The 26,501-nt window shown below is 38.8% G+C and overlaps 1 protein-coding gene across 1 annotated transcript in view; it reads left to right on the top strand.

The window, feature by feature from the left end:
• Window positions 1-22,089, top strand: part of ASZ1 (ankyrin repeat, SAM and basic leucine zipper domain containing 1) — a 42,885-nt gene extending 20,796 nt beyond the window's left edge. The window contains exons 7-13 of the mRNA XM_026868129.1: window positions 1,964-2,076; window positions 5,648-5,723; window positions 6,079-6,135; window positions 13,043-13,155; window positions 19,314-19,419; window positions 19,852-19,965; window positions 21,770-22,089. Coding sequence (XP_026723930.1) covers window positions 1,964-2,076; window positions 5,648-5,723; window positions 6,079-6,135; window positions 13,043-13,155; window positions 19,314-19,419; window positions 19,852-19,965; window positions 21,770-21,916 — 726 coding nt within the window. The 3' untranslated portion in view covers window positions 21,917-22,089. The remainder of the gene's footprint in view (window positions 1-1,963; window positions 2,077-5,647; window positions 5,724-6,078; window positions 6,136-13,042; window positions 13,156-19,313; window positions 19,420-19,851; window positions 19,966-21,769) is intronic.
• Window positions 22,090-26,501: the final 4,412 nt, after the last annotated feature.

Genomic DNA, 26,501 nt, shown 5'->3' with positions numbered 1-26,501 from the left:
ACTAAAGCAAAAAGGGCGGGTAGGTGGCACTGGCCATCTTCAGAACCCATTCTCGGGAGGGAATAAGGTGCAAAATGATGTAAATTGGTCTTCAGATCATTGGAAGAGCAGCCACTCATTATCAGTTGAGAGAGCTAGCTGCTGAAGACAACATGTTCTAAAATAAATCAGTTTACTGCTGTTAGCAGGTGATGCATGTTGATCATTAGACCAATTTCTGTTTATTTTGCTCTGATTTGCTCTTACCAATGATGTGGCTTTTTGCAGTCAAATGTGTAATTCACTCTACATTTGTGTGTGAATGAATTGTAATTCACTTTACATCTTCTTTTACTTTTCTTTTCCCCCCCTGCCAGACTCCAGGGCTAAGCGGGAACAAAAATGGTAACTATGCACAAAGCTGTCTATGTGCACTAACGAGACCAGTGTCTGACTTTCAGTGATCTGTTAGATCGGATTACTGAAAGGGGCTACAAATGCTTTCTGCTTTTGATAAATGACTTGTTCATCAGGCTTTGGCTATATAATGTTATAACACAACTTTCTCTGACATAGAGGCAATACATACTCCTCACACTTGAGAGGTGGGTCTGGCCTCTTGACCTGTGAAGCGCTGACTTTCACTCAGTTACTGCAAGTCTTACAGATGGTATTGAGATATTTAATGGTCATGAGCTTCTTCAACATGGGGGTCTGCTCTTCAGCCTGTTGACACAGACTATGTCTGCGGAAACTGTATCTCAGAGGGGAGATATTTTTCTTACATACTGTACTGGGTTTAGGTGGGATGGAGTTACTTTTCTTTCTAACAGCCTGTAGGGTGTTGTGTTTTAGGTTTGTGACAAAACAGTGTTGATAACACACCAGTATTTTAGCTGTTGCTGAGAAGTGCTTGTGCAGCATCAAGGCCTTCTCTATTTTTTACTCTGCCCCCCATCCCCAGCAAGTAGGCTGGGACAGAGCAAGAGGTTGGAGGGGACACAGCCAGTGTAGCTGACCCAAGGGATACTCCATACCATATAATGTCATGCTCAGCAATAAAATTGTGGGGGGAGTTTTTCCAAAGCAGGCTATTGCTTTGAGACTGGCAGGGCATTGATCTGCTGGTGGGACGTGGTGAGTTACTGCCTTTGCATGACTTAGGCTTTGGGGTTTTTGTTCCTTTCACTTATTATACTGTAGGTTTCTTACTTTTACCCTTCTGATTCTCCCCTATCCTGCCAGGGGAGAGTGAGTGAGCAACTGGGTAGGGGCTTGTTTGCAAGCCAGGATCAACCTACCACACATGTATATGTGTACGTGTATGTGTATATAAAACTGGCTAGCAACCTCAGTTTCGGGGAAGTGGTTTCACTGTTCTTTTAGGTTTATTGAGGTTCTACTTGTTTTGCTGAATTTTGTAGTAACTATCTCAAAACACAGGGGCAATTTAGTTTCTGGAATCCATCACTGATGCATAGTGATGTCTGGCAGAAGGCTTGCTGCTTTAATCAGGTGAAAGAATCCCTGTCTGTCAGATAGTTAACTTAGATTGCCAGTTGTAAATTGCTAAATGTTGGGTCCATATATGCAAGGGAAATGGAGATAATAAAATATGCCTCATGCTCTTTAGGCAACTTACTGCCTTGAGTATATAGAACTTGTCTATAAAACACAAAAATTAGTATGTTGGTGTATTGCTTCTGTAGTGACAGGTGCTAACTTTTTTTTAGACTACACTATACATACTGTTTTCCTCTGTGTCAGTTCCTTGTTGGGCTGAAATCTGGTTAAAGAAATGTTCTTGATAAACTCTGTGAGCTTAGTCCTAACTCCCTGTTGTATGCTTTAGAGAAGTCGTTAGTGGCAGATGTTTCATGTTCACTGTAAGTAGAAACTTATGATAGAATTCTTTGTAATCTTACTCCTGTGTATTTTCTAATGCATTTTGAATTTGAATAATAATTAATTTTGGCTTCTCCAGATTTATAGTTTACTCTCTTTGGCTGCAAGTCACTTGCAAGGGAGATACCACGAAATGATTAAGCAAGAGGTTACCTACAAATTTCTGAAAACTGCTCCTGAAAACAGAGTTGGGTAAATACAGTCATAGTTTAATTTTAGCTTATAAACATTGCTAAGAGGTTGTATTTGTTAATATCAGTGATTACATTGTACTGATATATATTATGTATTGTTTGGAGCACTGCCAAGAGTCCACAGTGAGTATATTAATGTACTATTAATTTTTCAAGACTTCAAAGTTTCTTTGCATTATAAAGAGCATGCTTGAGGTCTTTCCTTCCTTTCAGTTGCTGTAAAGTATGGTAGAGTCAAGGTCCAATGCCACTTCATTCCAGCTCTGTTAAAGCTGTATGCTCTCCGGTTGGATACTCCTTGTTGTGTGGTTATCTTCATTTGATGTCACATTTTTGATGCTTTCACTGAATGCCTTTTTTCAGCTTCATGCCACCAGGAAGAGCTATGCCCTTTCATTCTGCATCTACAAGAGTTGAAACAAAATATCAACACCAGTTGAGCTCTAGAACTTTTTGCATAGCATGCCCCTGACCCTGAAGCTTGTAGGTGTCCTGTGACTGAAATCAACCCCTGCTTGAGCAACTTTGAAGGTCTTTAAGTTCTGTCTCAGAACATATTGGCTAAGAAGTCCTCAACAAACCATCCACTTGCCTTCTTGAGCTGGAGCTTCATGGTCTTGAGAAGACAGCTTCCAATGCCTGTAGTCTGTTCTGGTTGGTCAGATTGATTCTTTATGTCCATACTCAGCCAGGTCATGTTGAATTTTAAATGCCCTGGTTTTGTATCATTAGGCTGATGGCAGTTCAGTAGGTACTAGTTCACATTGAGGTAGTCTCAGTCTCAAACAAAATACCTCAGTTCAGACAGAGCCTCACCATGTGCGGTTGCTAAATGAATGTATATGTCAATCAGATTTTGTTCTCTGGTACTTCAACCGCAGTCATCTTAAGTACTTCTTGGATCAGAGGGGTGAAGGCTTTACATGGTAAATCGTCTATGCTGTCCACCTTGTTCTTGCATCTCACTAACTTATAGATTCTTGAACGCATTGTTCTGTGTATATCTCCTCATCTGTGAACCACGTCTCCTGTGGGATCTGTCTGTTCCTTGGGGATCATCTTTTGAGTCCCTGTATACTTGCCATGAAGGTGACATTCTTTTAAATAGATTGGTCTTCTAGTACTCATCACAAAGACTCCTGCTCCTAGATAGGATCTGTACTTAATGACTTCAGTGTTAGAACAGATAATTTATTTTTTTAATAGGTTTAGGTTATTTAGAAAGTTTCCCAGGCCTTTTCTGGTATAAGGAAATTAAACTAACACAGTGCAGCAATTATCCAAATGGATGTAGTGCTCTTGAAACCTGATGGTGTCTAGAGGACCAGTGTTTGGGTAGTCTTGATAAGCCCTTAAAAATAAGACAATCCTGAAGCCCACTTAAAATACATTGTGAAAGCCAGATGTCTGGCTATGCAAATGTAATTCTGTACTAGGCAACTCTTAGGCTTCCAGGATTTCACAACGTTTCAGTAGTTTTTCTTTGCATCAGATGAGCAACTGATTTGTTTGTATGAACAGACGTTTCTGTCAAGCTCAAGGATTGTTATATTAACAATAGCTAGTTCTGTTTTTTCATAACTTTGAGCATTTCTGGTAGTTAGTAGAACTCTTGGTTCCAGGAAACAGTCCCCTGGAGTATACCAGATGTCTGGCTGTTAAATGTCTGTTCTTACAAATAAAGCTTATCTGTTAACGCACGCACGCGCGCGCGCACACACACACACGCACACACACACACACAGTGTCACCCCCTAGTGAGTTGGTTTTTTTTAATCTAATGATAGTCAGGAGGTACACTGGTACCTGTGTTTACTCCATCATAGTTCCTTGAGCTGGTTGTCTCCTTCCAGCCATTTGCCTGCACAGTTTCACCACAGGCATTGCCAGTTGTCTTCTCAAGTCGCTGTTCTCTTAGTTGCTCCTAATGCATCATCTGGTACTGGATATTAACTGTGTCCCAGGCTCCAGAGCTCTGGACTATACAAGGAAATGCACACACCTGTCAAGAATCTGCTTTCTTCAGCTCCTGGATTAGGTCCTTTTCTGTTTCAGAGGCTTTCAGGTTAATTGTCTGAATGCTGAATACCTGTTTCTTTGATCCTTAGAAAAAATGTCCTTTCCTTGCACCTTTAGCAGAACCGAAAGTCTTGAGTTACCCAAGGACTCCCAAAACCTTTGCAAACTGGGCACTTTGCATACTTAAACACCAACATTTCATCACTGCAGGTCATTCATGCACTGTCTCCTCTTAACAGTTGAACATCATTGGCTGTACATACAATGTTTGGATGTATATGTGAATTGTTTGCTTGAAAGACTGATGTTGTCTGTGTGTTGACGGGGGGGTGGGGTGTGGAATTGGGCAGAGGATAACACAGTTTTACACAACTCCATGGTAGGGATGTTGGCTTTAAACTCCATTAAAATAATTTATAACTCTTTTTATATTTTGCCTGCTGACAGAAGGCATGCTCGCAGAATTATTGTTACAGTGTGGAAGCTTCATAAACTCCTCCATATGTGATTTAGGGTGTCCATCCTTGTAAAGGGATAAATATACTTAATTACCAGAAATCCTGGAATGCAGATTCTTAGTGTGCAAACCTGAAATCTTTTACTGTGTATTCAGAATAATTTTTAGAGAGGTTTGTTTGGTGGGGTGGGGGCGCAGGTTTTCCTACCTTTTTTCTAACAAGTTTTAGCAGGTACTCTTTTAAGTCTTTGATGTGAAAAGGGGCCAAACCTTCATTTCAGGGCCTAGAATAAGATGGAGCAAACTATCTTTTAACTCAGGGTTTTGGCAGAAGGGTCACTGTAGCAATTGCAGTTGTCCTCTGCATTTTGTATTACTTGCTTTTTGGTTTAATTCTGTTTATTACAGTTGTTCATCTGATTATTGAAAGTGGTTTAGATTTTTTTTTCACTTATATTTTTATATCTTTTGATAGCGTGGGGAATCAAAATTGATATTTTACCTTTGTCTATAAATGTTAAACTCTGAACCTACAGTGGGTTATATTACTTCCGCAGTCTGCTTTCTGAACAATCGTCTTCTGACGACAAAGTTCTTACCAGACTAATTTCCACTGTTTTTAATTAGAGACATTCCTGTTTTCTTGGTAACTTTTTTTGATTTAAACAGAACTGGAAGAGTAACAGTTGTGGCCTGAATCCAATTTGTATGAACGTTATCTGATAAGAATACATAATTATCTTCCTTAACACCACTTCCAATTTTTTCAAGCTTTTGCAACCCAACTTTAAGGTTCAGTTGGAACATTTGGCTACTTAAAATTACATTTATTTATGAAAATCATTCCCTTTAGGCTCAATTCAACTTATTAGACAGAAAAGCTGTTTATAAAATTTTGATAGATTAAATTGTATCCCATGACGCTTATGAGATAGTACTGTCATCAGTAGGTGTGTACAACTTTAGATTGCTCCCCAGTGCTTTGTCTGGGGGACTTTTCTACAGTGTTTTCATCTGGATGTCTTGTTTTGGGTTTTTTTTTGTTTTTAATTTCATCTGGTTTCATCTCAAATCTCATTAATTATATTTACAGTTCCTATTCAACTTTTGATGACGTGGAAGTGTTTTTACATGGTCTTAATCTAGAACACGTAATAGGATTACTGAAGGTAAGTTTTTGGTCTCTGTGTAAAGTAATCCATGAAAATGCACCTACAGCACACAAAAAAACTTCTAACACTATTTGTATAATAATTCAAATACATTTATGGAATTAATTCAAATTTATTAAACAGAAGTTTATATATAAAGTGTTGTTAAACTGCAGTGGATTGGATTGCTTTGTTTTGATTATGTTCATTAGTCATAACATAGGATGTTTCTAAACTAGAGAACTCTTGATAATGGCGTTGTATAGTTGGTCTTGTTTCTGAAAATGGCAGTAAAACATAAGTGAAAATAAGTTAAAATGGTGTTTTGTTCTGAAATTCTTTTTGATGGCAGAAAACACTTTGTTTTATACAGGAAAGAGACATAAATTTAAGACAACTTCTGATCATGCAAAAAGATGAGTTAATACAGGTCAGTTTACTACTTTAGAACTTAATTTACTTCTCTTTCTTAGATGGTTTTAATGTCTTCTCCTTATAAATGTCTAGCCTTGTAAGAATTCTTCTATTAAGATCTGTTTTCAAATCTCCTGCAAGTTCTTGAATTTTAATGTGGATGTAGACAGACCTTTTCTAAAGTATGAAAACCCACAGATCAGCCTCAGATACTGTGAGTTGAACTCCTGCATCTTCTCTGCCTGGATCTGACTATGAAGTGGAAGTCCCCAGTATTTCTTTGCTGCAGTGATGTGGGAGTTGGGTTGAGCAAGAAATAGTTCCATTTTAAATTTTAGTTTTTACCATTTTTAGTATTTAGGTATGTTTTCCCTGAAAGGAAATCAGTGCTAGGATTAGCACTAGATAATCCTAAACAACTACTGTAAATGTGGTCCTCCTTTGTGAGGCAGTGATTTCTGCTGGAAAAACGAGAGCTCTTATACTGTGGAATCTCTTACCCTACACAGGGTTATAAAACCTTACCAAAAAAACCCAGAAGATTTGGTTTCTTACAGTTTACTGCTGCTGGGAAGATTGGTATTTCGCTGTTATCCAGGACTATGTGGTTCACTGTTACAAGGTTTAGTTTCCATTTGAAACAGAGTGGTTGCTTTTCCTTAGTCTTTGCTGGAATTATTAATGTGGGAAATGAAAGACTTCCTGTGCTTACAGGAGGATGCCATAATAAAATCCAATTATAGGAGTCTCTGTGGAACAATGTAAGTACTTCAGGCCTCAGGATTCTTCTGAGCACTCTGTACCTTGTCTGGGATACCAAAGATGCCTCATTAAAGTAGCTGCTTAAGCCTGCTCCCTGCTACTGATGCTGGCTGTGGCCTTGGTGTCAGCTTTTTCCCCCCTATGCTGGTACCAAGCAGGTATGTGTTCTGGCAACTGGAACCAACGTTTGCGTACAGATGTTAATGTTCTGTCAGAGTTCATGTCACAAGGATGTTTTGTGTCAGTCATTTATCAGCAGTCCTAGCTAACCAGGGAGGTCCCAGTTGACTGGAAGTTAGCCAATGTGACGCCCATCTACAGGAAGGGCCGGAAGGAGGATCCAGGTAGTGGCAGGCCTACCAGTCTGACCTCAGTGCTGGGAAGGTTATGGAGCAGATCATCTTGAGTGCCATCACACGGCACATACAGGACAACCAGGTGATCAGGCCCAGTCAGCATGGGTTTATGAATGGCAGGTGCTGCTTGACAAATGTGATCTCCTTCTATGACAAGGTGACCCGCTTAGTGGATGAAGGAAAGGCTGTGGATGTTGTCTACCTTGACTGTACCAAAACCTTTGACACCGTTTCCCACAGCATTCTCCTAGAGAAACTGGCTGCTTATGGCTTAGACAGGCATACTTTTCACTGGGTAAAAAACTGGCTGGATGTCTGGGCCTGAAGAGTGGTGGTGAATGGAGTTAAATCCAGTTGGCAGCCAGTCACAAGTGGTTTTCCTCAGGGATCAGTACTGGGGCCAGTTCTGTTTAATATCTTTATCAGTGATGTGGATGAAGGGATCGAGTGCGCCCTCAGTAAGTTTGCAGACGACACCAAATTGGGTAGGAGTGTTGATTTGCTCAAGGGTAGGAAGGCTCTACAGAGGGATCTGGACAGGCTGGAGCAATGGGCTGAGACCAATTATATGAGGTTCAACAAGACTGTGTGCCAGTTCCTACACTGGGGTCACAACAACCCTATGCAACTTCACAAGCTTGGAGAAAAGACTGGATAGCTGCCTGGCGGAAAATGACCTGGGGGTGTTGGTTGACAGCTGGCTGAATAATGAGCCAAAAGTGTGTCCAGGTGGCCAAGAAGGCCAATAGCATCCTGGCTGGTATCACAAATAGTGTGACCGGCAGGACTAGGGTAGTGATTGTCCCCCTGTACTCGTCACTGGTGAGGCTGCACCTGTCACACTGTTCATTTTTGAAGCCCTCACTACGAGAAAGCCATTGAGATGCTGAAGTGTGTCCAAAGAAGGGCAACACAGCTGGTGAATGGTCTAGAGCAGAATTCTTATGAGAAACAGCAGAGGGAACTGGAGAACAGGAGGCTCAGGGGAGGCCTTATTGCTCTCCACAACTACCTGAAAGGAGGCTGTAGCAAGATGGGTGTCAGTCTCCCTAGCAGCAAGCAATAGGACAAGAGGAAATGGCCTCAAGTTGCAACAGGGGAGGTTTATTTGAATATTGGGAAAAATTCAAGAAAAACAGTTGTTGAGCATTGGAACAGGCTGCCCAGGGAAGTGGTTGAGTCACTATCTCTGGAGGTATTTAAAACTCATGTGTATGTGACACTTAGGGACATGGTTTAGTGGTGGACAAGTTAATGGTTGGACTCAATCTTTAAAGGCCTTTTCTGACCTAAACAATTCTACGATTCTAAGTTTTATCTTGTAGCTGAGTAGAGTTTTAAGTGTTTTGACAGAGCTCAGAGGTAACTATATTTTCAGACGGTGCACATACAAGGAGCTTTGTCAATGAAGAAATTGAGAGTTCACTTAGACCTAAATATTGTAAGGCATGTCAGCATGTTCTGATGTTACTGCTTTTCTGAAGCCTTGGGACAGCATCCCAGTGTGGGCTTTATGTGAATCCTAAAGCCTCTGCTGACAGGAATTTTGCTCATAAAGGGGATTTTTGTGGCTTTCTTCTCATCACTGTGCTGTTTTGGTCATGATTGCATTAAAATGCAAATCTGACTGAGTATATATGTTCATACTGATCACTCATGTTGTAACTGTTACTTGTTTTGTCCAGGGGACATTGGGGGAAGGGGAGAGAATTGTCGACTTTAATGAATGGCTGAGCTTTGTGATTCCTTCACTGAAGACATAATTTCACATGAACTGCTAAGTCCTGTGTCAGTGTTCTAACATGTTTGAGGCTCCCTATTATAAAGACGGCTTTTTTGGACAAACTGAAATAAATACCTGGATCAGCTGCTCTTGCACAGGAAGATAATATCTATAGGAACAGAATTGTTTTGTCTTTTAGCTTTGTAACAGTAGGAAACAGTTCCTGGAAAATAAGTCATGCTTTGTGCATGGACCTGAATTAATTAGTGAGTCTTCAATTGAGAATTCAAAAAAATTACATAACACTCTGGTTTATTAGCACTTCATAAATTATCCTGAATTCTTGATGCAGTTTAGTTTTAGAGCTCTGCTAACAGCTTCTCCCCACACTGATAGAACAAATCTAATCTGTTCCTTGTAACTCCAGAGTTGAAAGTTTTTAGTGTGATGGCAGATCTTCAACTAACAGCCAGCTGTTTTAAAGAGCCTGGATCTTATTACTACAAAGATTAATGATGACCTCTGATGAATGCCTCTGAACCAAGCTGCTTTTTATCCATAGAACTGGGGAGAAATCCTGTCACTAACATGATACACTTTCCTCCATCAAACAATATCAGAAAGATATTTTCTCTGTAAATACCTTTATCTGTATTCTACAACAGAGCCTAAACAGTGACTCTTTCAAGCTGAAATCCTTACATTCCTTAAGCTTATAAACTGTTCCATACTGAGACAAGTCTGTTCAATATACTGGGACATGTCTATTCAGCATTTGGAGGGTTTTTGTCTGATTATATACTACTCATAACACTCGGATCTTTTTTTGCCTGATTTTTTTGAGCATTTGTCTCACAAGATAGCAACAGAAATAATCTTACTTCTGGATGCATTTAGGACTAAGAAAGTTCCTTTCTCACGTGTTTATTAGTTTAGAATAAGAGAAACTGGCATCCTGTTCTGAATTGGAGAATGCATAATGAAAAGTTGACATGTGAAAATTCAAAATATAGCCCAGTTTAACTTAATCATTTGAGAATTATCTGTGTGCTTCCGTATCATAGTTCCAGGACTCTCCTTCCTCTGCCCACCCTAAAAAAGCGTTTAATATTTGGCAGAGGATTGTCAGGTTATTAAAAATAGTGGCCGCTTGGGCAAGATGGCAAGGATGCATAATTTCACTCATTTTATCTGAGGACAATGTCATCTTTCATGAGTTGAGGCAATCTGTTATTCACTTCTTTCATTTCCATCTAAAGGATGACAGAAAAGTTGTGTTGATGTTAGAGCATGAGTTTAGAGCATGGATTTCCAGGGGCTAGTTTTTATTTATTTATTTGTTTAAGTAAAGAATAAAATAGATGTTGTTAGAGTTGATGTGCCTAAAATCAAAATCTAGACTATGCATAGTCTGTTTTACAGATAAAGCAAGTTCTTGTACAATACTTGATCAGTCTTAAATATATAGCCACTTCACAATAATATTTGCCTAACTGAACTAACACCAACTTTAAAAGCCTCCTTATCCATTAGCAAGAAGAGCTTCTTGCACTGTGATTATTCCATGCATTGATCATTGCATGAATAGTGAGGTTCTGGGTAACACTCATGTTCAACAGAGATGATCTAGAAAGGGAAAACATGTCTGCTTTGTTTGCACTGATCTGTCCACTTTCTGTCTCTTAAGTTCTGCACCTAATACCTCTGAATTCAGAATTACTGTGGTGGTGGAAGGCTTTATCTGTGATGATTTTTATCACATTCTTTACTTCCTAAGCCATATCTTCAAGATGTGGTGGTGCTCAGTCACTGATCCATTTGCAGAAGAATAAAATTAGGTTTATTTTATAGGGAAACAAAATACAGTGTCTTCTGATAACGCAAGTCAGAAAGCTGTATCCTGATTTGGTTGTTCCAGGAGTGAGAAGATGGAGTCAAAAGCAAACCCAGTCTTCACAGCCTGTTCCTTTTAAAAGTGAGATTGTTCTAATATTCAACAATAACTGCCATTTTGTCCTTGGAAGAGCTCATTTGATTTGTTAATTGTGATTAAAAGTAAACTTGATGCTCTTGTATAAGTTGGCTTACTTCTGCATCATGAAGTGGCTGCTGTAATGCTTTGTAAGCATTATGAAAACATTAGTTCATACCAGATGGGGCTCCACAAGACAAACCCGAGAACTAATAGATTGAGCAAACTTGTAGCTCAACATAAGTAAATTATTTCTAGGAAACCCAGATCTTTCTCTCTTAAGGCTGCTAGTGATATTTACCAAAGAGACTTGAATACAATTTGTTCAGGTACCCATGGCAACGTATTGGAAACTCAGAAGTTCTTGACACTTGTAGTTAAACTCCCAGTTAATCTTGTTGAGATTTTGTATTACTGAAGAACTTGTCTATAGACTGACAATGTGGTTTTGAAATGTTTAAAGGCACACTTGTGAGCCCATAGTTATGTGTTACCTATGATTTCTGAACACCTGGTAGTGAACCTGGAGAACTGTTTTATGGAGCCACAGAGAACACTGGGCATCAGAAACAATAGTCTTCCACAAAGCAAGCATTTCTCTAGGCACCCTCTCTTCCCTGGAATTGCTGCCCAACACCATCTGAGGAAGTGAATTTGCCTGGGCTTTTGATTTGATGTGTGTTGTCAGCTGTTCATTTAAAATTCTTTCTGCAATGGTTATAGACAACTGGAAGACTGCAAATACTAACGTCTTACAGATTTCTGAGGCTACAGCAGGAAATCTCAGGTCATCAGAACATCAGTGAGAGCCCTGTATGTTCTAGCTTTGGAGACTCTGAGATCCTTGCAACCTCATATTCCATAATGGTCCACTCCTGCTGAGTCCAGGTATTCAACTGGAGAGTTAAGAACAAAGTCATACTTGGAATGAGTTTTTTTCACTTGTGTGAAGAAGCTGCTAACATCAGAACTCCTGTGTAGCACAGCTGCCAGTCAGATGAGCAAAGTACTGAATGTGCCACAAAAGCACTTCACTTGTAATGAATGGACTATTTGTTTTCTTTGTTTAAATGTTCTACAAGAAAACTCTCAGCCTAGAATTTGAACAGTTAAATTTTAATCTGAGATGGTTGATCAATAACAAAGCTGACAATCATCACTTGGAGAATCTGTTATATAGTGTATATCTTCTGAAGAAAATTGTCCTTCAGCTAAAAAAGACAAAAAGCCTTGAACACTTCAGATCTTTTCTGTTGTTTGCAGCATTAGCCAAGAGTGTAGAAGATGAACTGATTTGAGCTTAGAGACTGTGTAAAGTAATATTGAATAGTATTTAGGCTTGGTCTTAATTTGAGGCGAGAAGTCTGTTCTGAGTTTGTAAGTATGCTGTCTGTCAGACACATAAAAAGGCTACTTTTACAGGCTATTTCATGGTAGAAATATCCATCTGAATGTCTTTTTAGAAGATCATGTTCTCTCCCTCTACTAGTTTCTGATAATTTGAGTTTTTGGAGGTAGTGTGAACCAGCTAGACTTCTTTGTAGACATAACTTATTTTTTAAGTGAGACTCTATGAGAAAATAAGGTTTTAGAAAGAAGTTTCTCTAACTGAGAAAAAATACACACCCAAAAGCTTGTAAAAGTCCTTCTTAAAATCTGGCCTCTTCCTGTAAAGTTCTCCATTTGATGCTGATTTGATAGCTTCCACTCTTTTTTTCTGAGTTAATGCTGTATCACCATCATGGTGATTGGTTATTTTGCCCTAAGAGATGACTGATTCTGAAATACATGAGCATAACATTCTAACAACACAGATCTACTTATAAAAACTGCTATTCATTTTTTTTAATGAACCTTAAACAGATTTTCTGAGTATCCTGTTCAATTTCAGTTTGGCTCTTTCTCAGCTCTTGTAATTTTGTTTTGCATCATTGGATAGTTTTTGTGGGTTTATTTTTTCCTTTGGCGGTTACATATGTTGTAGTTGGTTGCAGTAACTTAAAAGCAAATTCTTTTGACTCTTAGAAGCTCACACAATAAATGGTACTGTACTATTATGTCTAATAAGTATTAAAAGTAAATCATGTTTGGATTTACTCTTTAAATTTAGATTGGCATTACTAATCCTGGAGATCAACAGAAACTCCTAGATGCTATTAATGAGCTACAAGTAGAAGAAAGAAGAACTGGAGACCTCTCTGAAGTGATGAAGCTGGAATTGAGGTATTAACTGTGTATCTAAGAAAATGGAAGTGAATTATGAACTATTTAAGGTGACTACATTGTTTTCTATAGCTCAAAGGTAAAAATTCTCTCCCATCTTATCCCATGCATAACATTCATGAGAGTATGCCAGCTAGTGGATTTTGAGGGCTGGTGATAGGTGTGTTTTGTACAAAGAAAGTTGGAAGCATTCCTGCTGTAGGAATCTGTTTATGGGTTATGTTGCCATTACATGCCGTTATTTCGGCCATCTTTTTGAGTGATGAGTTCTTTCTTTGTATCTCATATGAGGTTTCATGGCATTGGTCTGCAGGGTTTTCACTGTCTTGTGTGCATATCATAAATTCTGAAACTGGCTTCTTGGTCTCCAGTACTAACTCTTTCTTTGATTTCTCTGATAGGCTTAAGTAAGCAGATTTTGGTTTGTTTTTTTCTTTTAATTTTTCCATGGAAATGGAGTCTTGCCCTCCTTGCTTCTCCATGCTTCAGGAGCGTCATGGACCCTTACAGACCCCACATGATATGGTCTCTGTAATTCTCCACTGTGTCTCTAAACAAGGCAGGCAGTCTTTCAATCACATTGTAACATGTGATAAAAAAATATGTGTGGGAAGGAGAGATGCATATAATTTCTGCATAGGGCTTTAATTTTCACCTGATAATTACTAGTACGTGACTGTCTTAAATCATGATTTCTGTATAGATTCAGGATTTTTTCCTTGTTTTTCTCATCCACTGGAAGCAGTTTTAACTGGCTTCTAAAAGACCGTATTTTTTTTACATACTGAAAATCAGGAATTGCGTAAGATGTTTCCTTATCATAGATTATATGTATCAGTAGAAATATGTTTATAAGGAAACTGGTTTTTAAGAAAGTGTTACTCCTTCAAACTTCCAACTTGATATTTTTCCCATTATAGGTTCTTTCTTACGGACTTAAGCATCAGTTCTGCAATACCTCTCATACTTATAGTAGAGTCTTGTGCAGTCCCTTGAAAGCCTGGCCTAAGCTGAGAGGAACATCCCTCAGCAACCTTATTAAACTTCATCAGTCCCCTGAGCACTTTCCACATCCAGCACAAAAAGAATAATGAAGGCTATAGTAAATGCAAAGCTGTCTTAAGATTTCTTAAACCTTTTATATTTACACAAGAAAATTGAGGATAATTTTTTCCAGAAGAGAGACCTAGATTTCAATTTAGATTCTATGCTTGTATCTTTCCTCTTTTTACTTCCCACAACTGTTGAAGAATAGTTCCTGAAAATAGGATGAGTTTGGTATTTTAATTTTAAAAGTTTTAGAAATGGACTGGGACAGAAAACTGTGGCTTGCCTTCAGTTGAACTGTGTTTAATTTAGAGAAGACTAGTTTGGAAATACTACTCCTTCCTCATACTGTAGCTGCATCCAGTAATTTAGGTTCTCTGTATTTGTTTTTTTCTTCCCAGTCCCACCATCATTTGTATAACATTGTGTTGCCTTATTTGCAGTGGCCTGGCTAGAGTAGTACCAGAGAAAAAACTACTCCATGCATCAAATCTACTCAATAAATAACTTTCTACTGCCTAGAAAAGTTAAGGGTTCGGTTTCTCTTTAAAGCATGTGTATCTCCCTCTTGACAAGTGACCTGACAGCTGTGCTGCTACTCTATTAGATACTTCTTCCCTCTCCAAAATACTAGGGAATGCTGTCTGGATTATTTGGTTACTACAAGGCTAGACGCTTCATTAGATATATTGTTCATTGTACTGAATAATGTGCTTGGGTTCAAGTTCATTCTGTACCATCCTTTGGAGGCAGCTGAATCGCACTGACACTGTGTATTAGCAGTCATGTCATGATGTGGTCCTGACAGAGTGTTGTCTTTTGTGCCATGGTTACAGGGGTCTGTCTAGTAGGTATTCCACTCCTATCTAGTCATTCTTACACATACCAGTTGCTCTTGATGCTGGTGCTGTGCCTGTAACTGTATCCATTACTGTATTTATACAAAAGAGGCTTTGCAGCCTTCTTGAGGAATGTTTTTGCAGCTTGATGCCAAGTTTGAGCTCTAGGATGTGGGAGGACATGCAAGGCTTTTGGGGAAGCTCTTGAAAGACAGGTGTGCTGGCAGAGTAGGGTGTTCATGTCCTAATACAGGGACCTTGATGCTGCTTCTAGTCTGTGAGAATTGGACCACTCAGTACAGTAGATAAGGAATTGGCTTGATGATTATACTCAGAGTTGCAGTCAGTGGCTCAATGTCCAAGTGGAGACCCGTGATGAGTGGTGTTCCTCTGGGGTCGACAGTGGGATCAGTGCTGTTTAACATCTTTGTTGGCACCAGGGTATTGACAGTGGTATTGAGTGCACCCTCAGCAAGTTTGCCAACAACACTAAGCTGTGTAGTATAGTCAACATGCTGGAGGGAAGGGATGCCATCCAGAGGGACCTGGACAGGTCTGAGAGGCGGGCCTGTGCAAACCTCATGAAGTTCAGCGAGGCAAAGTGCAGGGTCCTGCATGTGGGTTGGGGCAATCTCAAGCACAAATACAGGCTGGGCGATGAGTGGTTTGAGAGCAGAGGAGGACTTGGGGGTGCAGAGGAGGACTTGGGGAGTCCCCCTGCAGAGGAGGACTTGGGGGTGTTGGTTAATGAGAAGCTCAATGTGATTTCGCAATGTGCACTCTCAGCCCAGAAAACCAACTGTATCCTGGGCTACATCAAGAGAAGTGTGGCCAGCAGGTCAAGGTTGGTGATCCTTCCCTTCTATTCTGCTCTCATGAGACCCCACCTGCAGTACTGTGTCCAGCTATGGGGCCCCCACTCAAGAAGGATGCAGACCTGTTGGAGCGTGTCCAGAGGAAGCCATGAAGATGATCAGAGGACTGGAGCAGCTCCCTTATGAGGACAGGCTGAGAGAGTTGGGGTGGTTCAGCTGGGAGAAGGAAAGGCTCGAGGGAGACCTTATAGGGGCTTCCAGTACTTAAAGGGGCCTACAGGAAAGATGTGGAGGGACATTTTGCAAGGGCATGTAGTGATAGGACAAGGGGTAATGACTTTAAACTGAAAGAAGGTAGATTTGAATTAGATGTAAGGAAGAAGTTCTTCACGGTGAGGATGGTGAGTTACTGAAACTGCCCAGAGGGGTTGTGGATGCCTCCTCCCTGGCAGTGTTCAAGGCCAGGTTGGATGGGGCTTTTAGCAACCTGATCTAGTGGAAGGTGTCCCTGCCCATGCAGGGTGGCTGGAACTAGATGATCTTTAAAGTCCCTTCCAACCCAAACCATTCTATGGCTCTCCAAAAGAAGTGTGTACTTTCAGAAGAGAATCCAGGTGCAAACTAGTACATGTACTATAAGAATTAAGAACTAAAGTTCCATCAGGAAAGAGGGTACAAACCAGTATGATATGGATACGCCATAAACACTCTGACAGCACCTGAGCCATTCCTATTAAAATAGAGGCTTTGCTGCTGAGCTGAGGTAGTAGGCCAGGTGTCTGGGTGTCTAGCTGTCCAAGTTAGTCACCTTTAGAAGAGGATGTTGACTGTTCAGCAAGGGATAATTAGCTGCAGTTTAAGGGGACTTTGCCCAGTTTAAGCTTCATGCATTTTTTTGCTGGAAATGTATGTTTTTTCCAGATTGTTCTGTAGTGGTGTTAAGTATATACATTCAAGCAGAACAGTTCAAAAATTTGAACAAAGGGAGTAAGTGGAGAAATGCAAAAAGTTAGGAGTTTGCTGCATATGCGGCCATATACAATAAAAAACTTGACATGATGTCCAGTACAGTCTCACACATGAGTGACATACTAGTATAGCAATAGATAATATGTAGTTCTCAGAACTAGAATATAATTTATTGATTACAGATTGAAGTACACGGAGTATGACAGCATTTCAGTTACAGCAAGCACTGCATAGTTTTCTAGAAAATGGCTTGACATGTATTCTAGGAATCTGACCTTGAGACTGTAGTAGGCTATGTTTACATGCTATTTTATAAAGATTTTACTTCCCACTTGTTCAGTCATCCTGTGAGAAGGAAAATCAGTCATTAAGTCATAGAAAAACTAACATAGTAGAAAAAGTTGAACTGATTGATTATCAACTCAGAGTGTCTAGCACTGTTTAGCCACTGGTGTTTTGACAGCCATTAATTTTTTAAAAGTTTTTTTTTAAACATCATTTCCATTTGCAAATATAAGAACATGTCACTGCAACAGATACAAAATCCTATGAATTTTTTTTTTAAGAACTATTATTGGTAAAATGAAGTAGTATGAGAAGTATAATTTTTTCCCCCCTCATTTCATGCTCGTGACACACTTTATTTTTGCTAAGAATCCTTCCATAATTCCTAAAAATCTTTTTTTTTGTTGGTGACAAAACACAGAAAGTGCCATAACTGATACTATTCAGCTAAAAAGTTATCTAAGTAGAACATTTTCATGAGCATGGACTGTAGTAACATGGAGAAACTTTCAGACTAGCTCCAGATGTGATTATTTTGTTTTGTGTGTTTTTTACACTAAATATTCAGTTATATTGTTCTGAAATAAATAATAATTTGTTCTATAAAAACAAGCTAATAGGCTTTTTTACTTCCCCATCTTTATGAAAACCATTAACGGTCTTGGTTTTTAACCTCCAGCATCCTTACTGATGCTTTTTTTATATATTTTTATATATATACACACACACACATTTTAAGCGTTAAAGTCTTAACAGTTCAGCAGTGTTGCAAATCACAGATGTTCTGAGTAGTGGTGGAAACATTGCTCACCTAGTGATCATGTGCCAAAATTGAAGGAAAACACCCTGTGGGCTAAATTCAGTCTCTGTTTAGATACTTGCACCATACTAGTGTGTAGCTTAATTTAGCTGTTTGGCAAATCTTGTGTATACCTTTTTGCCATCAGAAGCCGCAGCAGCAAGTAAGATGGTGTGAGTATGTTGCATTTCAGTTTTGTAGCAGATTCCCCTAGAGAAAAGTGGAACGTTGGGGTCTGAATTAATTTATTCAGATCCTCCCATAAATATAACGGGAAGTCCCCCAATGCGAACTTAAAAATTGTCTCTAGTCTTGGCCCTGCTTGTTTTTTATCTGAATAGCTTCTAGGGAGTAGAAACCTTTCTGCTGGAGATAGAGACACTTTTTGTGAGTTTCAGGGTTTGAGGGCTCACTCTATAAAAACAAATGGATGCTCTTCTTCTTTGCCCCCATTTCCTCTGCCTGGTTAATGGCAACAAACTTCCTGGCCAGCACCATAACTAACGCTCTCTTTAGGCTTCCAGTAAAATAAATTAAGTCAGTGTCACATGGAAGCTCTAGAAACTTAGCATTGAAATTCATCTGTTAAATTTTTCTATCCTTTTCTCCACTCTTTGGAGATACTGATCAAACTAATTTTCAGAGTTGTCTTCCTGCATGTATTTGAGCACCAAGTATAAATTTTCTTCAAAGTAGATAACATCAGATATTTTAGGCTTTGAGGAATACATTTCCAGATCCAAGGGCCAAGTCAGTAGTATTGGATTCTTTTTTCTTCCACTGTGTTGGAGACTAAATGACTCTAACCTAGTCATTTCAATCTTAGCTCCAAAGTACAAACCAAATTTTTTTTTTCCCCCGCATCTTCCTCAAAAATGTAAGCTGCAGAAATATTGGTAAGTCAGCATAAAATTGACTAAATCTCTGTTTCTGGTGTTGCAAGACTGTTCTGTATGCACACATGTATAGGAAAACAGTGTTGCAGCTGTTATGCCTAGTGTTTTACAAAATTATTCATGCAGCAGGTAATGAAATGTTTTCATTGGTTATACAGGATTGATGAGAGTTAGGAGTGGAGAGTAATAGAATGTTTCTGAAAAGCTTTTGGGTGACACTTTTTCAGCTTTCAGTGTGTCTTACTAGCTGAATATTCCAGATAACTTAATGATTTGTTGTCCTTTGAGGGGAGGGAGGAGACAAAAACAAAAGAAACAAAAAATTGCTAATAATATTAATTGCAGTGTTTACCTGCCTTGTGTTAAAATGACACTGGATATTCTTTTATTTATGCAATGAAATTGCATGTCTGACTCACTAGCTGGTGTTGGAAATGCATAGATAATATTTAGTTTGCAGAAACTGATTGACTTTAACAAATAACAGAATATTGTTTTCTTTTTGTAGTAGAGATGAATTCCTCAAATTTCTTCAGAAGTTGAATAAAGAGTGTAGTAAGCTGACTGTTCCTGTGCAGACCATGAATAAGCATCTCCTCAAAAATTCTCACAAGGTATTCAACCAAAGAAAATACATTGGGTTTAGAGTATGTTATTGTATTCTAGATTATTATTCTATCTTGTAAAATGAAATATATTTTACTCATCAACCATCTTGATTACTATATAGTTATATAGAGCTGTCCAATGGTCTTCCTCAAAAGCATACTTTTTTTTAATAATGTATTTCAAAGAGTTAAGCCACCCAATTAGAGAGATACTGTTTCTGTTTCTTTGTGTTTCTGCTGATAGGGGAGTTAAGGTGACAGGAAGTTCCCACAAAGACTGATAGAGAGTAGTAGGTTGTTATGCATAAATCGTACAATGAAAACCCAGCATTAATGCAGTTAGAAGCTTTTCTGACACTATCTTTTATGATACATTAACTAAAGAATATTAATTTATAATCTACAGTAATTCTGGCAAATAACTGTAACTGTTAACAGGTAGTACTGCAGTGGGCACCAATGGAAAGTTCTGTTGAAGTCTGCAAAGACTTGGTTTGCAGTGTTGAAAAGCTGGGAGAAGAAGTTACCAAACTGAAGAACCTGGTGGAGAAGGTGGGTATGTGTAAGTGAGGCTTTTAAAAACCGTGTACAAGTTTCTGCATGCAAGCTCAAATGTGACATCCCTATGAGTGAAATGTTTCATACCTTGGTCTGCCTCAAGCTCTTTAATGGTAGCTCAGAGATTTCATCCACCTCTCCGTCTTCCACCTTTCCATGGACAGAATGAGAAATAATCTGGAATATTCCGTATCAGTGTGGGTGATCTCTAAAGGAAGGCACAGTCAATCATTTTCTTCCTGCCACAGGAAAGAATTAAGTGGAATGTATCCCAGTGCTCTTGGACAACCACTGTGGCATAAATGCCACTTTGAATGCTTACCACTTCTTAATTAAGGAATCTTTTGTTTGGAATCATTGATTTACAAGGAAGATACTATGGTTTTATGGATTGAATGGGAGACATCCCAGATAACTCTGCAGAGTGACAAAAGAATAGGGTGGGAGAGGTCAAGTCTAGATGTTAGCACCACATCAGTCATTCTCAAACCAACACAATGACACACTCTTGTCAGATGGGGTCATTTTAAGTAATAGGCTAGTAAAAGGAATGGCTGCTTGGATAGAGTAAATGGAGCATCAGTGTCAGAAAGGAATCTGTTGCTGAACGAAGCCATGTGGAACTCGGACCTTGAGTATAATGCTACTAATGCATTTCCTGTAGTTTAGTGTAATATAACAGCCTTCTCCCAATAAATCACTTAACACAAAGTATATTTAAGAGGTAGATAAAAGTTGTGGCAAATATGTTTTTAGCTATTTGTGTTCCTTTTTTTGCATATGCAGAAATCAGTTGTGGGTATATATTTGCATCCTGTACGTGCAGGGCCAGTTATAAGGGCTGGGGGGAATATGAGTTAGGTGCCACTTGGCTTTGCTCTCATCTGTACTTAAGGTTTTATAGCTGTCAAGATGAAGCATGTTGTACCCTGTGTTAAACGGAGGTGTTAAACATTACCCTTCTAATTACTTCAAAAATGTAATTCCTGTTCTATTTAAATACTGTAGTATTTTATGAATTTCACTGATGAAGACTTTAATACAAGATGGTTTTGTGCTACTTAATTTATGATGGGGTGCTCTTGAATGAGTAGAGTGCTGAAACGTTTTTTACAAAAAGGGCCAATTTAAGTGAAACCTCTCAGTTTGTATAAACTCCCTTAAAATCTTCAGTGCTATTTGCTAAGCTTAGTCATTAGAAGACTTCTCCAGCAGTACATGTCATGTCTGTAGCATATAGTTTTTGAAAGCACAGTAAAAGAGATGGCCTTCCAAACATTCTAAACTAAGGTAGGGAATCGGAACCTAACCCTGCTGCACTTCATAACAAGGCTCCACTCAGCTTCAAAATGCATTCCAGCAGGCCACTTGTAAGGTGCTTTCTACTCTTCAATTTCAAGGAAGTCTAATCTGTTAACATATTTGACTTGCTTTTTTAATAAACAGTTGGTTTAGTAATTAAATGGCAGAAGTTCTGTTTAAAATACTTGATGATTGGCATTTAAATGTTTTGTTACTAGAATTTTGTAGCATCTATTAGCAGTGTGTCCTACTCCTGAGGAATTAAGTTTCTGAACAATTTGTTTTTCTAACATATATTGCAGAATGATTGAACATCAGGTAAGATACAGGTTTGTACATGTTTATTTCAACTGAGGTACAGCAGAGACAAATAGTGAGAAATTATACCAGTCCTAAATGCATGCAGATTCTTAGAACTATCACAAACTTAAGAAGCTTTCACACTAACTTTTTGTTCTTTGTTGCGCTTTTTACATGAACTTAACATCTGCCTCAGCATGAACAGAGGAATGACCCCAGCCGAGTGAAACTTCCAGAAAAAGCACTCACCTTGCAAAAAAGATTAGTAAAAGTGGGAGTGGTAACATTGCTTGGATTTGGTTTTTTCTTCTTTATAACTAAGTTAGTGGTAAAGAAAACCTGACTTCTAAGTTTAGTGCTATGAATACTTTTGGGAAACTTGGTCACATTATGCTTCTGTTCGGTATAAGCAGCTGAGCTGAAGTCATATAAAAATTTGTACAGTTTCTCATCATATCTGTAGGATTTGCATACAGTAAGTACTTTTGATCAAGAAATAAAGTTGTTAAAAATGAAAACTGCTACTTAAATGTATCTTAGGGTTTTATTTTCAAAATTATTTAGACTGTGGGTCTAAAATCTTGTCAAAGCTGCTGTTCTTTTTTGGCATAAAGCTGTAGTTATTGCTTAGTTATTAATTATTAGTTTCATTTTTACTTTTGTTCAAAGGTGAACATAAGCAAATAATTCTGATTATATCACATGTTCATATTTAAAATAATGATGCAGATATGTTTTGGAGGTTGAGAGGGTATAAAATATTTGAAGTATCTCATACGGTTTTATGTTAATAAAGGTCTTTTCTCTTGCAGTTTTTCATATGAATCTATATTCTGAAAAACTTTCTGGTGAATGCGTACTGTTCTTTTCTTTGTCACAATCACAGGACTGTGGAGATCTTGTTACACATTGCCTAAAAAGTCATTTCCCACTGCAACACAAATTATGCCTGAAACCTGCTTCCTTAGGGATGCTTTATTCTGTTAGGAGTTTCATCACATCTATTAAAAGGATCATAGCAGTCCTTTGCTATAAGAATGCAAGCAACTCAGAAGGCGTAGCAGCATGTTTTTTCTTGGTCTGGTCTTTATCACTAGAAGAGATCCATGCTTAATTTTTTTCTTAATATTTTCTCCATTTAAAGAGGTGCTTGTAATTCCACAGTGAAACATTAATATCTTCTTTTCATCTGGTTACCAAACCAGCTATTTTGGAAAGAAGGGAATTGGTGTAAGTTAATTCAAATCAGTTATGTTTTTGCAATCTTCAATAAACATCTGTAAAAATGCTGAATATTTCTGAAGAGACATTCTTCTATCAAAACAAAACAAAGGAGTCTAAAAATCTGTAAATCTCAATGGATGTGTCATGCTTTAGCTCTCTGTTTTCAGAGATGTGCGGAGTCTTAATCTTTGATGTTCCCTCCAGAGACTAGTAAGGAGAAGATGATAAACTTGAGTGCTACTCCAGTTGCTGTCACAGTTGTTCTCTGCTTTTTGTTTTAGAAAACTACAATGGATGTTAGTATGTTTTCTTATTACTGCAACTGTTTCACCTCCTTTCCTTCCAGGTTTCTCCTTCAATGCAAGGAATATCCTACAAAGTGATTGGGCCGGAGGCAAATACAACATAAGTTGGGGTTTTCTCCATTCTGTTCCCAACTGTGGGTCAGAGGGGATAAGCTGTATTCTTGACCCCCACCATCTACACCAGCAGAAGTGGAGAGGTGCAGATGCTATCAGCATACTGACTTGAGCTAACAAAGTATAGAAAAGGAGATGATTCTCTGTTTCTTCATATTGCCTTATAATTAATCCTAAACTAACAGGACTCATATCACAAAAGGAAGAATCCATGGAAATACTAAAATCTCTAAAGTGCTTGTCATATATATGGAACCTTATATATACACAGCACTTCTCTAATGAGCTCAAAATACGGTTCAAATGCAGTTGCTTGCTGATCACATAGATGTCAGAGTTCTAGTAATACTTGTGAGCTAACGTTTGGGGGGGGCAGGGATGGAGTGGGAGTAGGCAGGTGTTTTGTTCACACTGTATTTCCAACATGTACTTTCACTTTAGTTAAGTGGAATTATTTCAACAACTAGTAAGATTTCTGTGATACTGCCCTTGAAAAGATTCTGTTACATAGCCTGACTATTCCTTCTCCATTTGAAGGGGTGCATTTCCTGCTGCTAGTAGATCTTGCCCTTTGAGACTTTTTTTTTTTCTCCATGAATTTGAAGAAAAGATCCACTTACATGGAGGCCTTTTAAGCTAACCTTGGAGATCTTGCAGTTGAATAGAAAATTTGCTCCAGAAAAGTTTTATCAGTATTTGACTAAATTCTAGATACAACAATGTGAATGCTGCTATCAGTGTAAAATATCTATGAGGGAAAGAATAATGCATGATGGTTACTGATAGGGGTTTTTTTTCTAGTTTGAGAGTAACAGAATTTCACAGAGATGAGTCAAAGATCTGAACACTTGGAGCTGATGTCCAAAATACATTTGGGAGAAGCTGGTTCTTGTTATCTTATGGATCCCCTGTTTCGAGTGCTTATAATCACAACTGCAAACACACATGTGAACAGCATTTAGGTTAAACATAGGCTTTCTGCCAGCAGCCTCCTTAGCATGGTGCACTGATCAAGAATAGTGTTCAAAATGGCATAAACAACAGATGAGAAGCAGGGGTCTTGGAATAACCATTTTGAGCTGTCTCTAACTGATCAGTCATGAACTGTGTTGCATGAGTAGAATATGTTAAAAGCCAAATAAACAAAGATTATTTTAACCTACCATCTCACAAGAAATTTGTGTTTTCCTCTTCAGAATCAATACTCAGGCTTAAACAATGAATTTCAAGGTCCTTTATTCACTTTCATGTTGTTACAGTGCCTCTTTGAAATTCTGTTTGAGCAGGTATCACAGTATGGTTGTGATAGGGCAGGAAGCAAAGAAAGAGATTCCTTCAACATCTGGCCTCTGAGCAATGTTGTCAAAATTCTCACCCCCACCAGCACCCGGTAAGGGAGCCTTCAGATGAAAATGTCCCTGCTGAGGGGCCTCCTTCTGTAAGTCATCAAATTAAGGTCATTATCCCAGAACAGTAAGAATACGATGATTTGCACATCTATGAGGGGATTGGAGGAGAATGCTAAAGAGCTTTACATGCATTAAGCAGGTAAGCCCACAGCCCTGTGAGGTATTGTTCTCCTCCCACAGTAGTGCAAATTGAGATGCAGGAGGATTGAGTGGATTGGACCTGGGGCCAAATCCTGCAGATACATAGCTGCTTAAAGATGCAGCAAGGTTCCTACTTGGAATACCATTGGATACCTAACTTCTCATGACATGGATGAACATTCATGCAATGACATTTTCTCAGTCTTTGTCCTGTTAATGTAAAATTAGGGCCTTGTGTGAGCCTGTGGAGATTGGAAAGAACCTAAAGAATTATTTCTAATTTGTCCTGTTCCAGTTAAACTGCAGGTTGTATGTGTTGGGTGTGTCCTCCTGTGCTTTGGGATTTGCCCCATTCTTAAAATTTGACTTGTGGAATACCTGGCCTTTCATAAGACATTGCCCAACTAATACTCTTGGGTACCAGTTGCAAATAGTAGATGGTAATTTTGGGTATGTGCATTAACGTAAGAAAGTGCGGGCTTTTTTATTATATTCCCTGTTGACTTACAGAAGTGCTGTTTGGTTTTTCTTCATCCAGCTACATTGTTGGGACAAGACTTAAGCTTGAGCTGTGCAGTTTATTCTTTCTCCTCTTGCCATCTTTTAACCCCTTCAGGTGTTCCCCAAACATCTGACTTGCTCATAAGCAAGTAGGTGTTTGCTTGCATTTGCCTTCTCTGTTCCAGCAGTCCTGCAAAAGTTACAGGTCAGCTTTCCCAAATAAAGCTGCTGTGTTACTAGTAAAGTACTACAGATGTTGCTTTGGACCTTACGTGGTGGAAGATTCTCAGTCTTGAGCCTTGCTAAGCAAGTCTCTTTTGGAATAAGTTGAATAAATCCATCTTACCCTGTATCATGGAAGACAACTAATTGATCCATAGATTGTGTATGTTAACTGTCCACTTCCTTGCAGTTTATTTTGATATTCATAGGGGAGGTAATCTTTCTGCACAAATAAAAAGCCTTGAAGGTCTAGCAGGTATTTTAACTGCAGGCTTCTGCTCCTAAAAACTCTTAGTTCTGGAGGCATGGGGAAATTAATATTTCCCTATTCTAGAACAGGAATTTCTAGCTAACAGGGCTCTGTCTTTTACAGACCAGACCTGATAAGCAGTGAGGTATAAAATAGGGTATTATTGGCATTAAATGAATGTGTGTCCTTAACAGCTTTAATAGCTGTTAAATTACTTCTAGTTTTTGTCCTGATTCAGATGGTGCAGTTTCATTTAATAGCCATAGTCCCTGGAAGTAGGACTTAAAGGGATCCCTCTGGGAAGGATTTTCAGTTCTTTTAGGCTGTGCTACTGACTGTGATATATATGGAAAGATACCTTCTGCTTAAGGGTTTCATTAGGGTTTTTTTCTTACTAATTATTCTCAGATAAGCCTTCCATGCCTTCAACTTTTTTGAAGAAAAGTCTTCATTTGAGTGTAGAAATACAGGTTTAACTACATTATTTTTACTATTATATTGAAAAACCTCAGCTCAGTTTCATAAGATGAGTAGTCAAAGACTTGGGCCTTCAGTGTTACTGGGTACTCCAGTGTCATCTGTATTGCACATGGTTTGATTTCTTGACTGGATGAGGAACTGTGCACATAATAGTTGTTGAAGGCACGTACCGCTTCCTCAGTCCCAGCTGCTTTTGTGGCAAGGGAGGCCAACAGCCTCTCCAGCGTTGCTGGGGGGGCACAGCTGGAGTGCTGGGTCCAGTCCTGAGCTCTCCAGTATAAG

The sequence above is a fragment of the Athene cunicularia genome, assembly GCF_003259725.1.
Source record: "Athene cunicularia isolate RWA chromosome 1 unlocalized genomic scaffold, athCun1 chr1_part2, whole genome shotgun sequence".
In the NCBI taxonomy this organism is placed as follows: domain Eukaryota; kingdom Metazoa; phylum Chordata; class Aves; order Strigiformes; family Strigidae; genus Athene; species Athene cunicularia.
The sequence above is the reverse complement of the archived record's forward strand: the minus strand, read 5'-3'. Positions and strand labels throughout refer to the sequence as shown.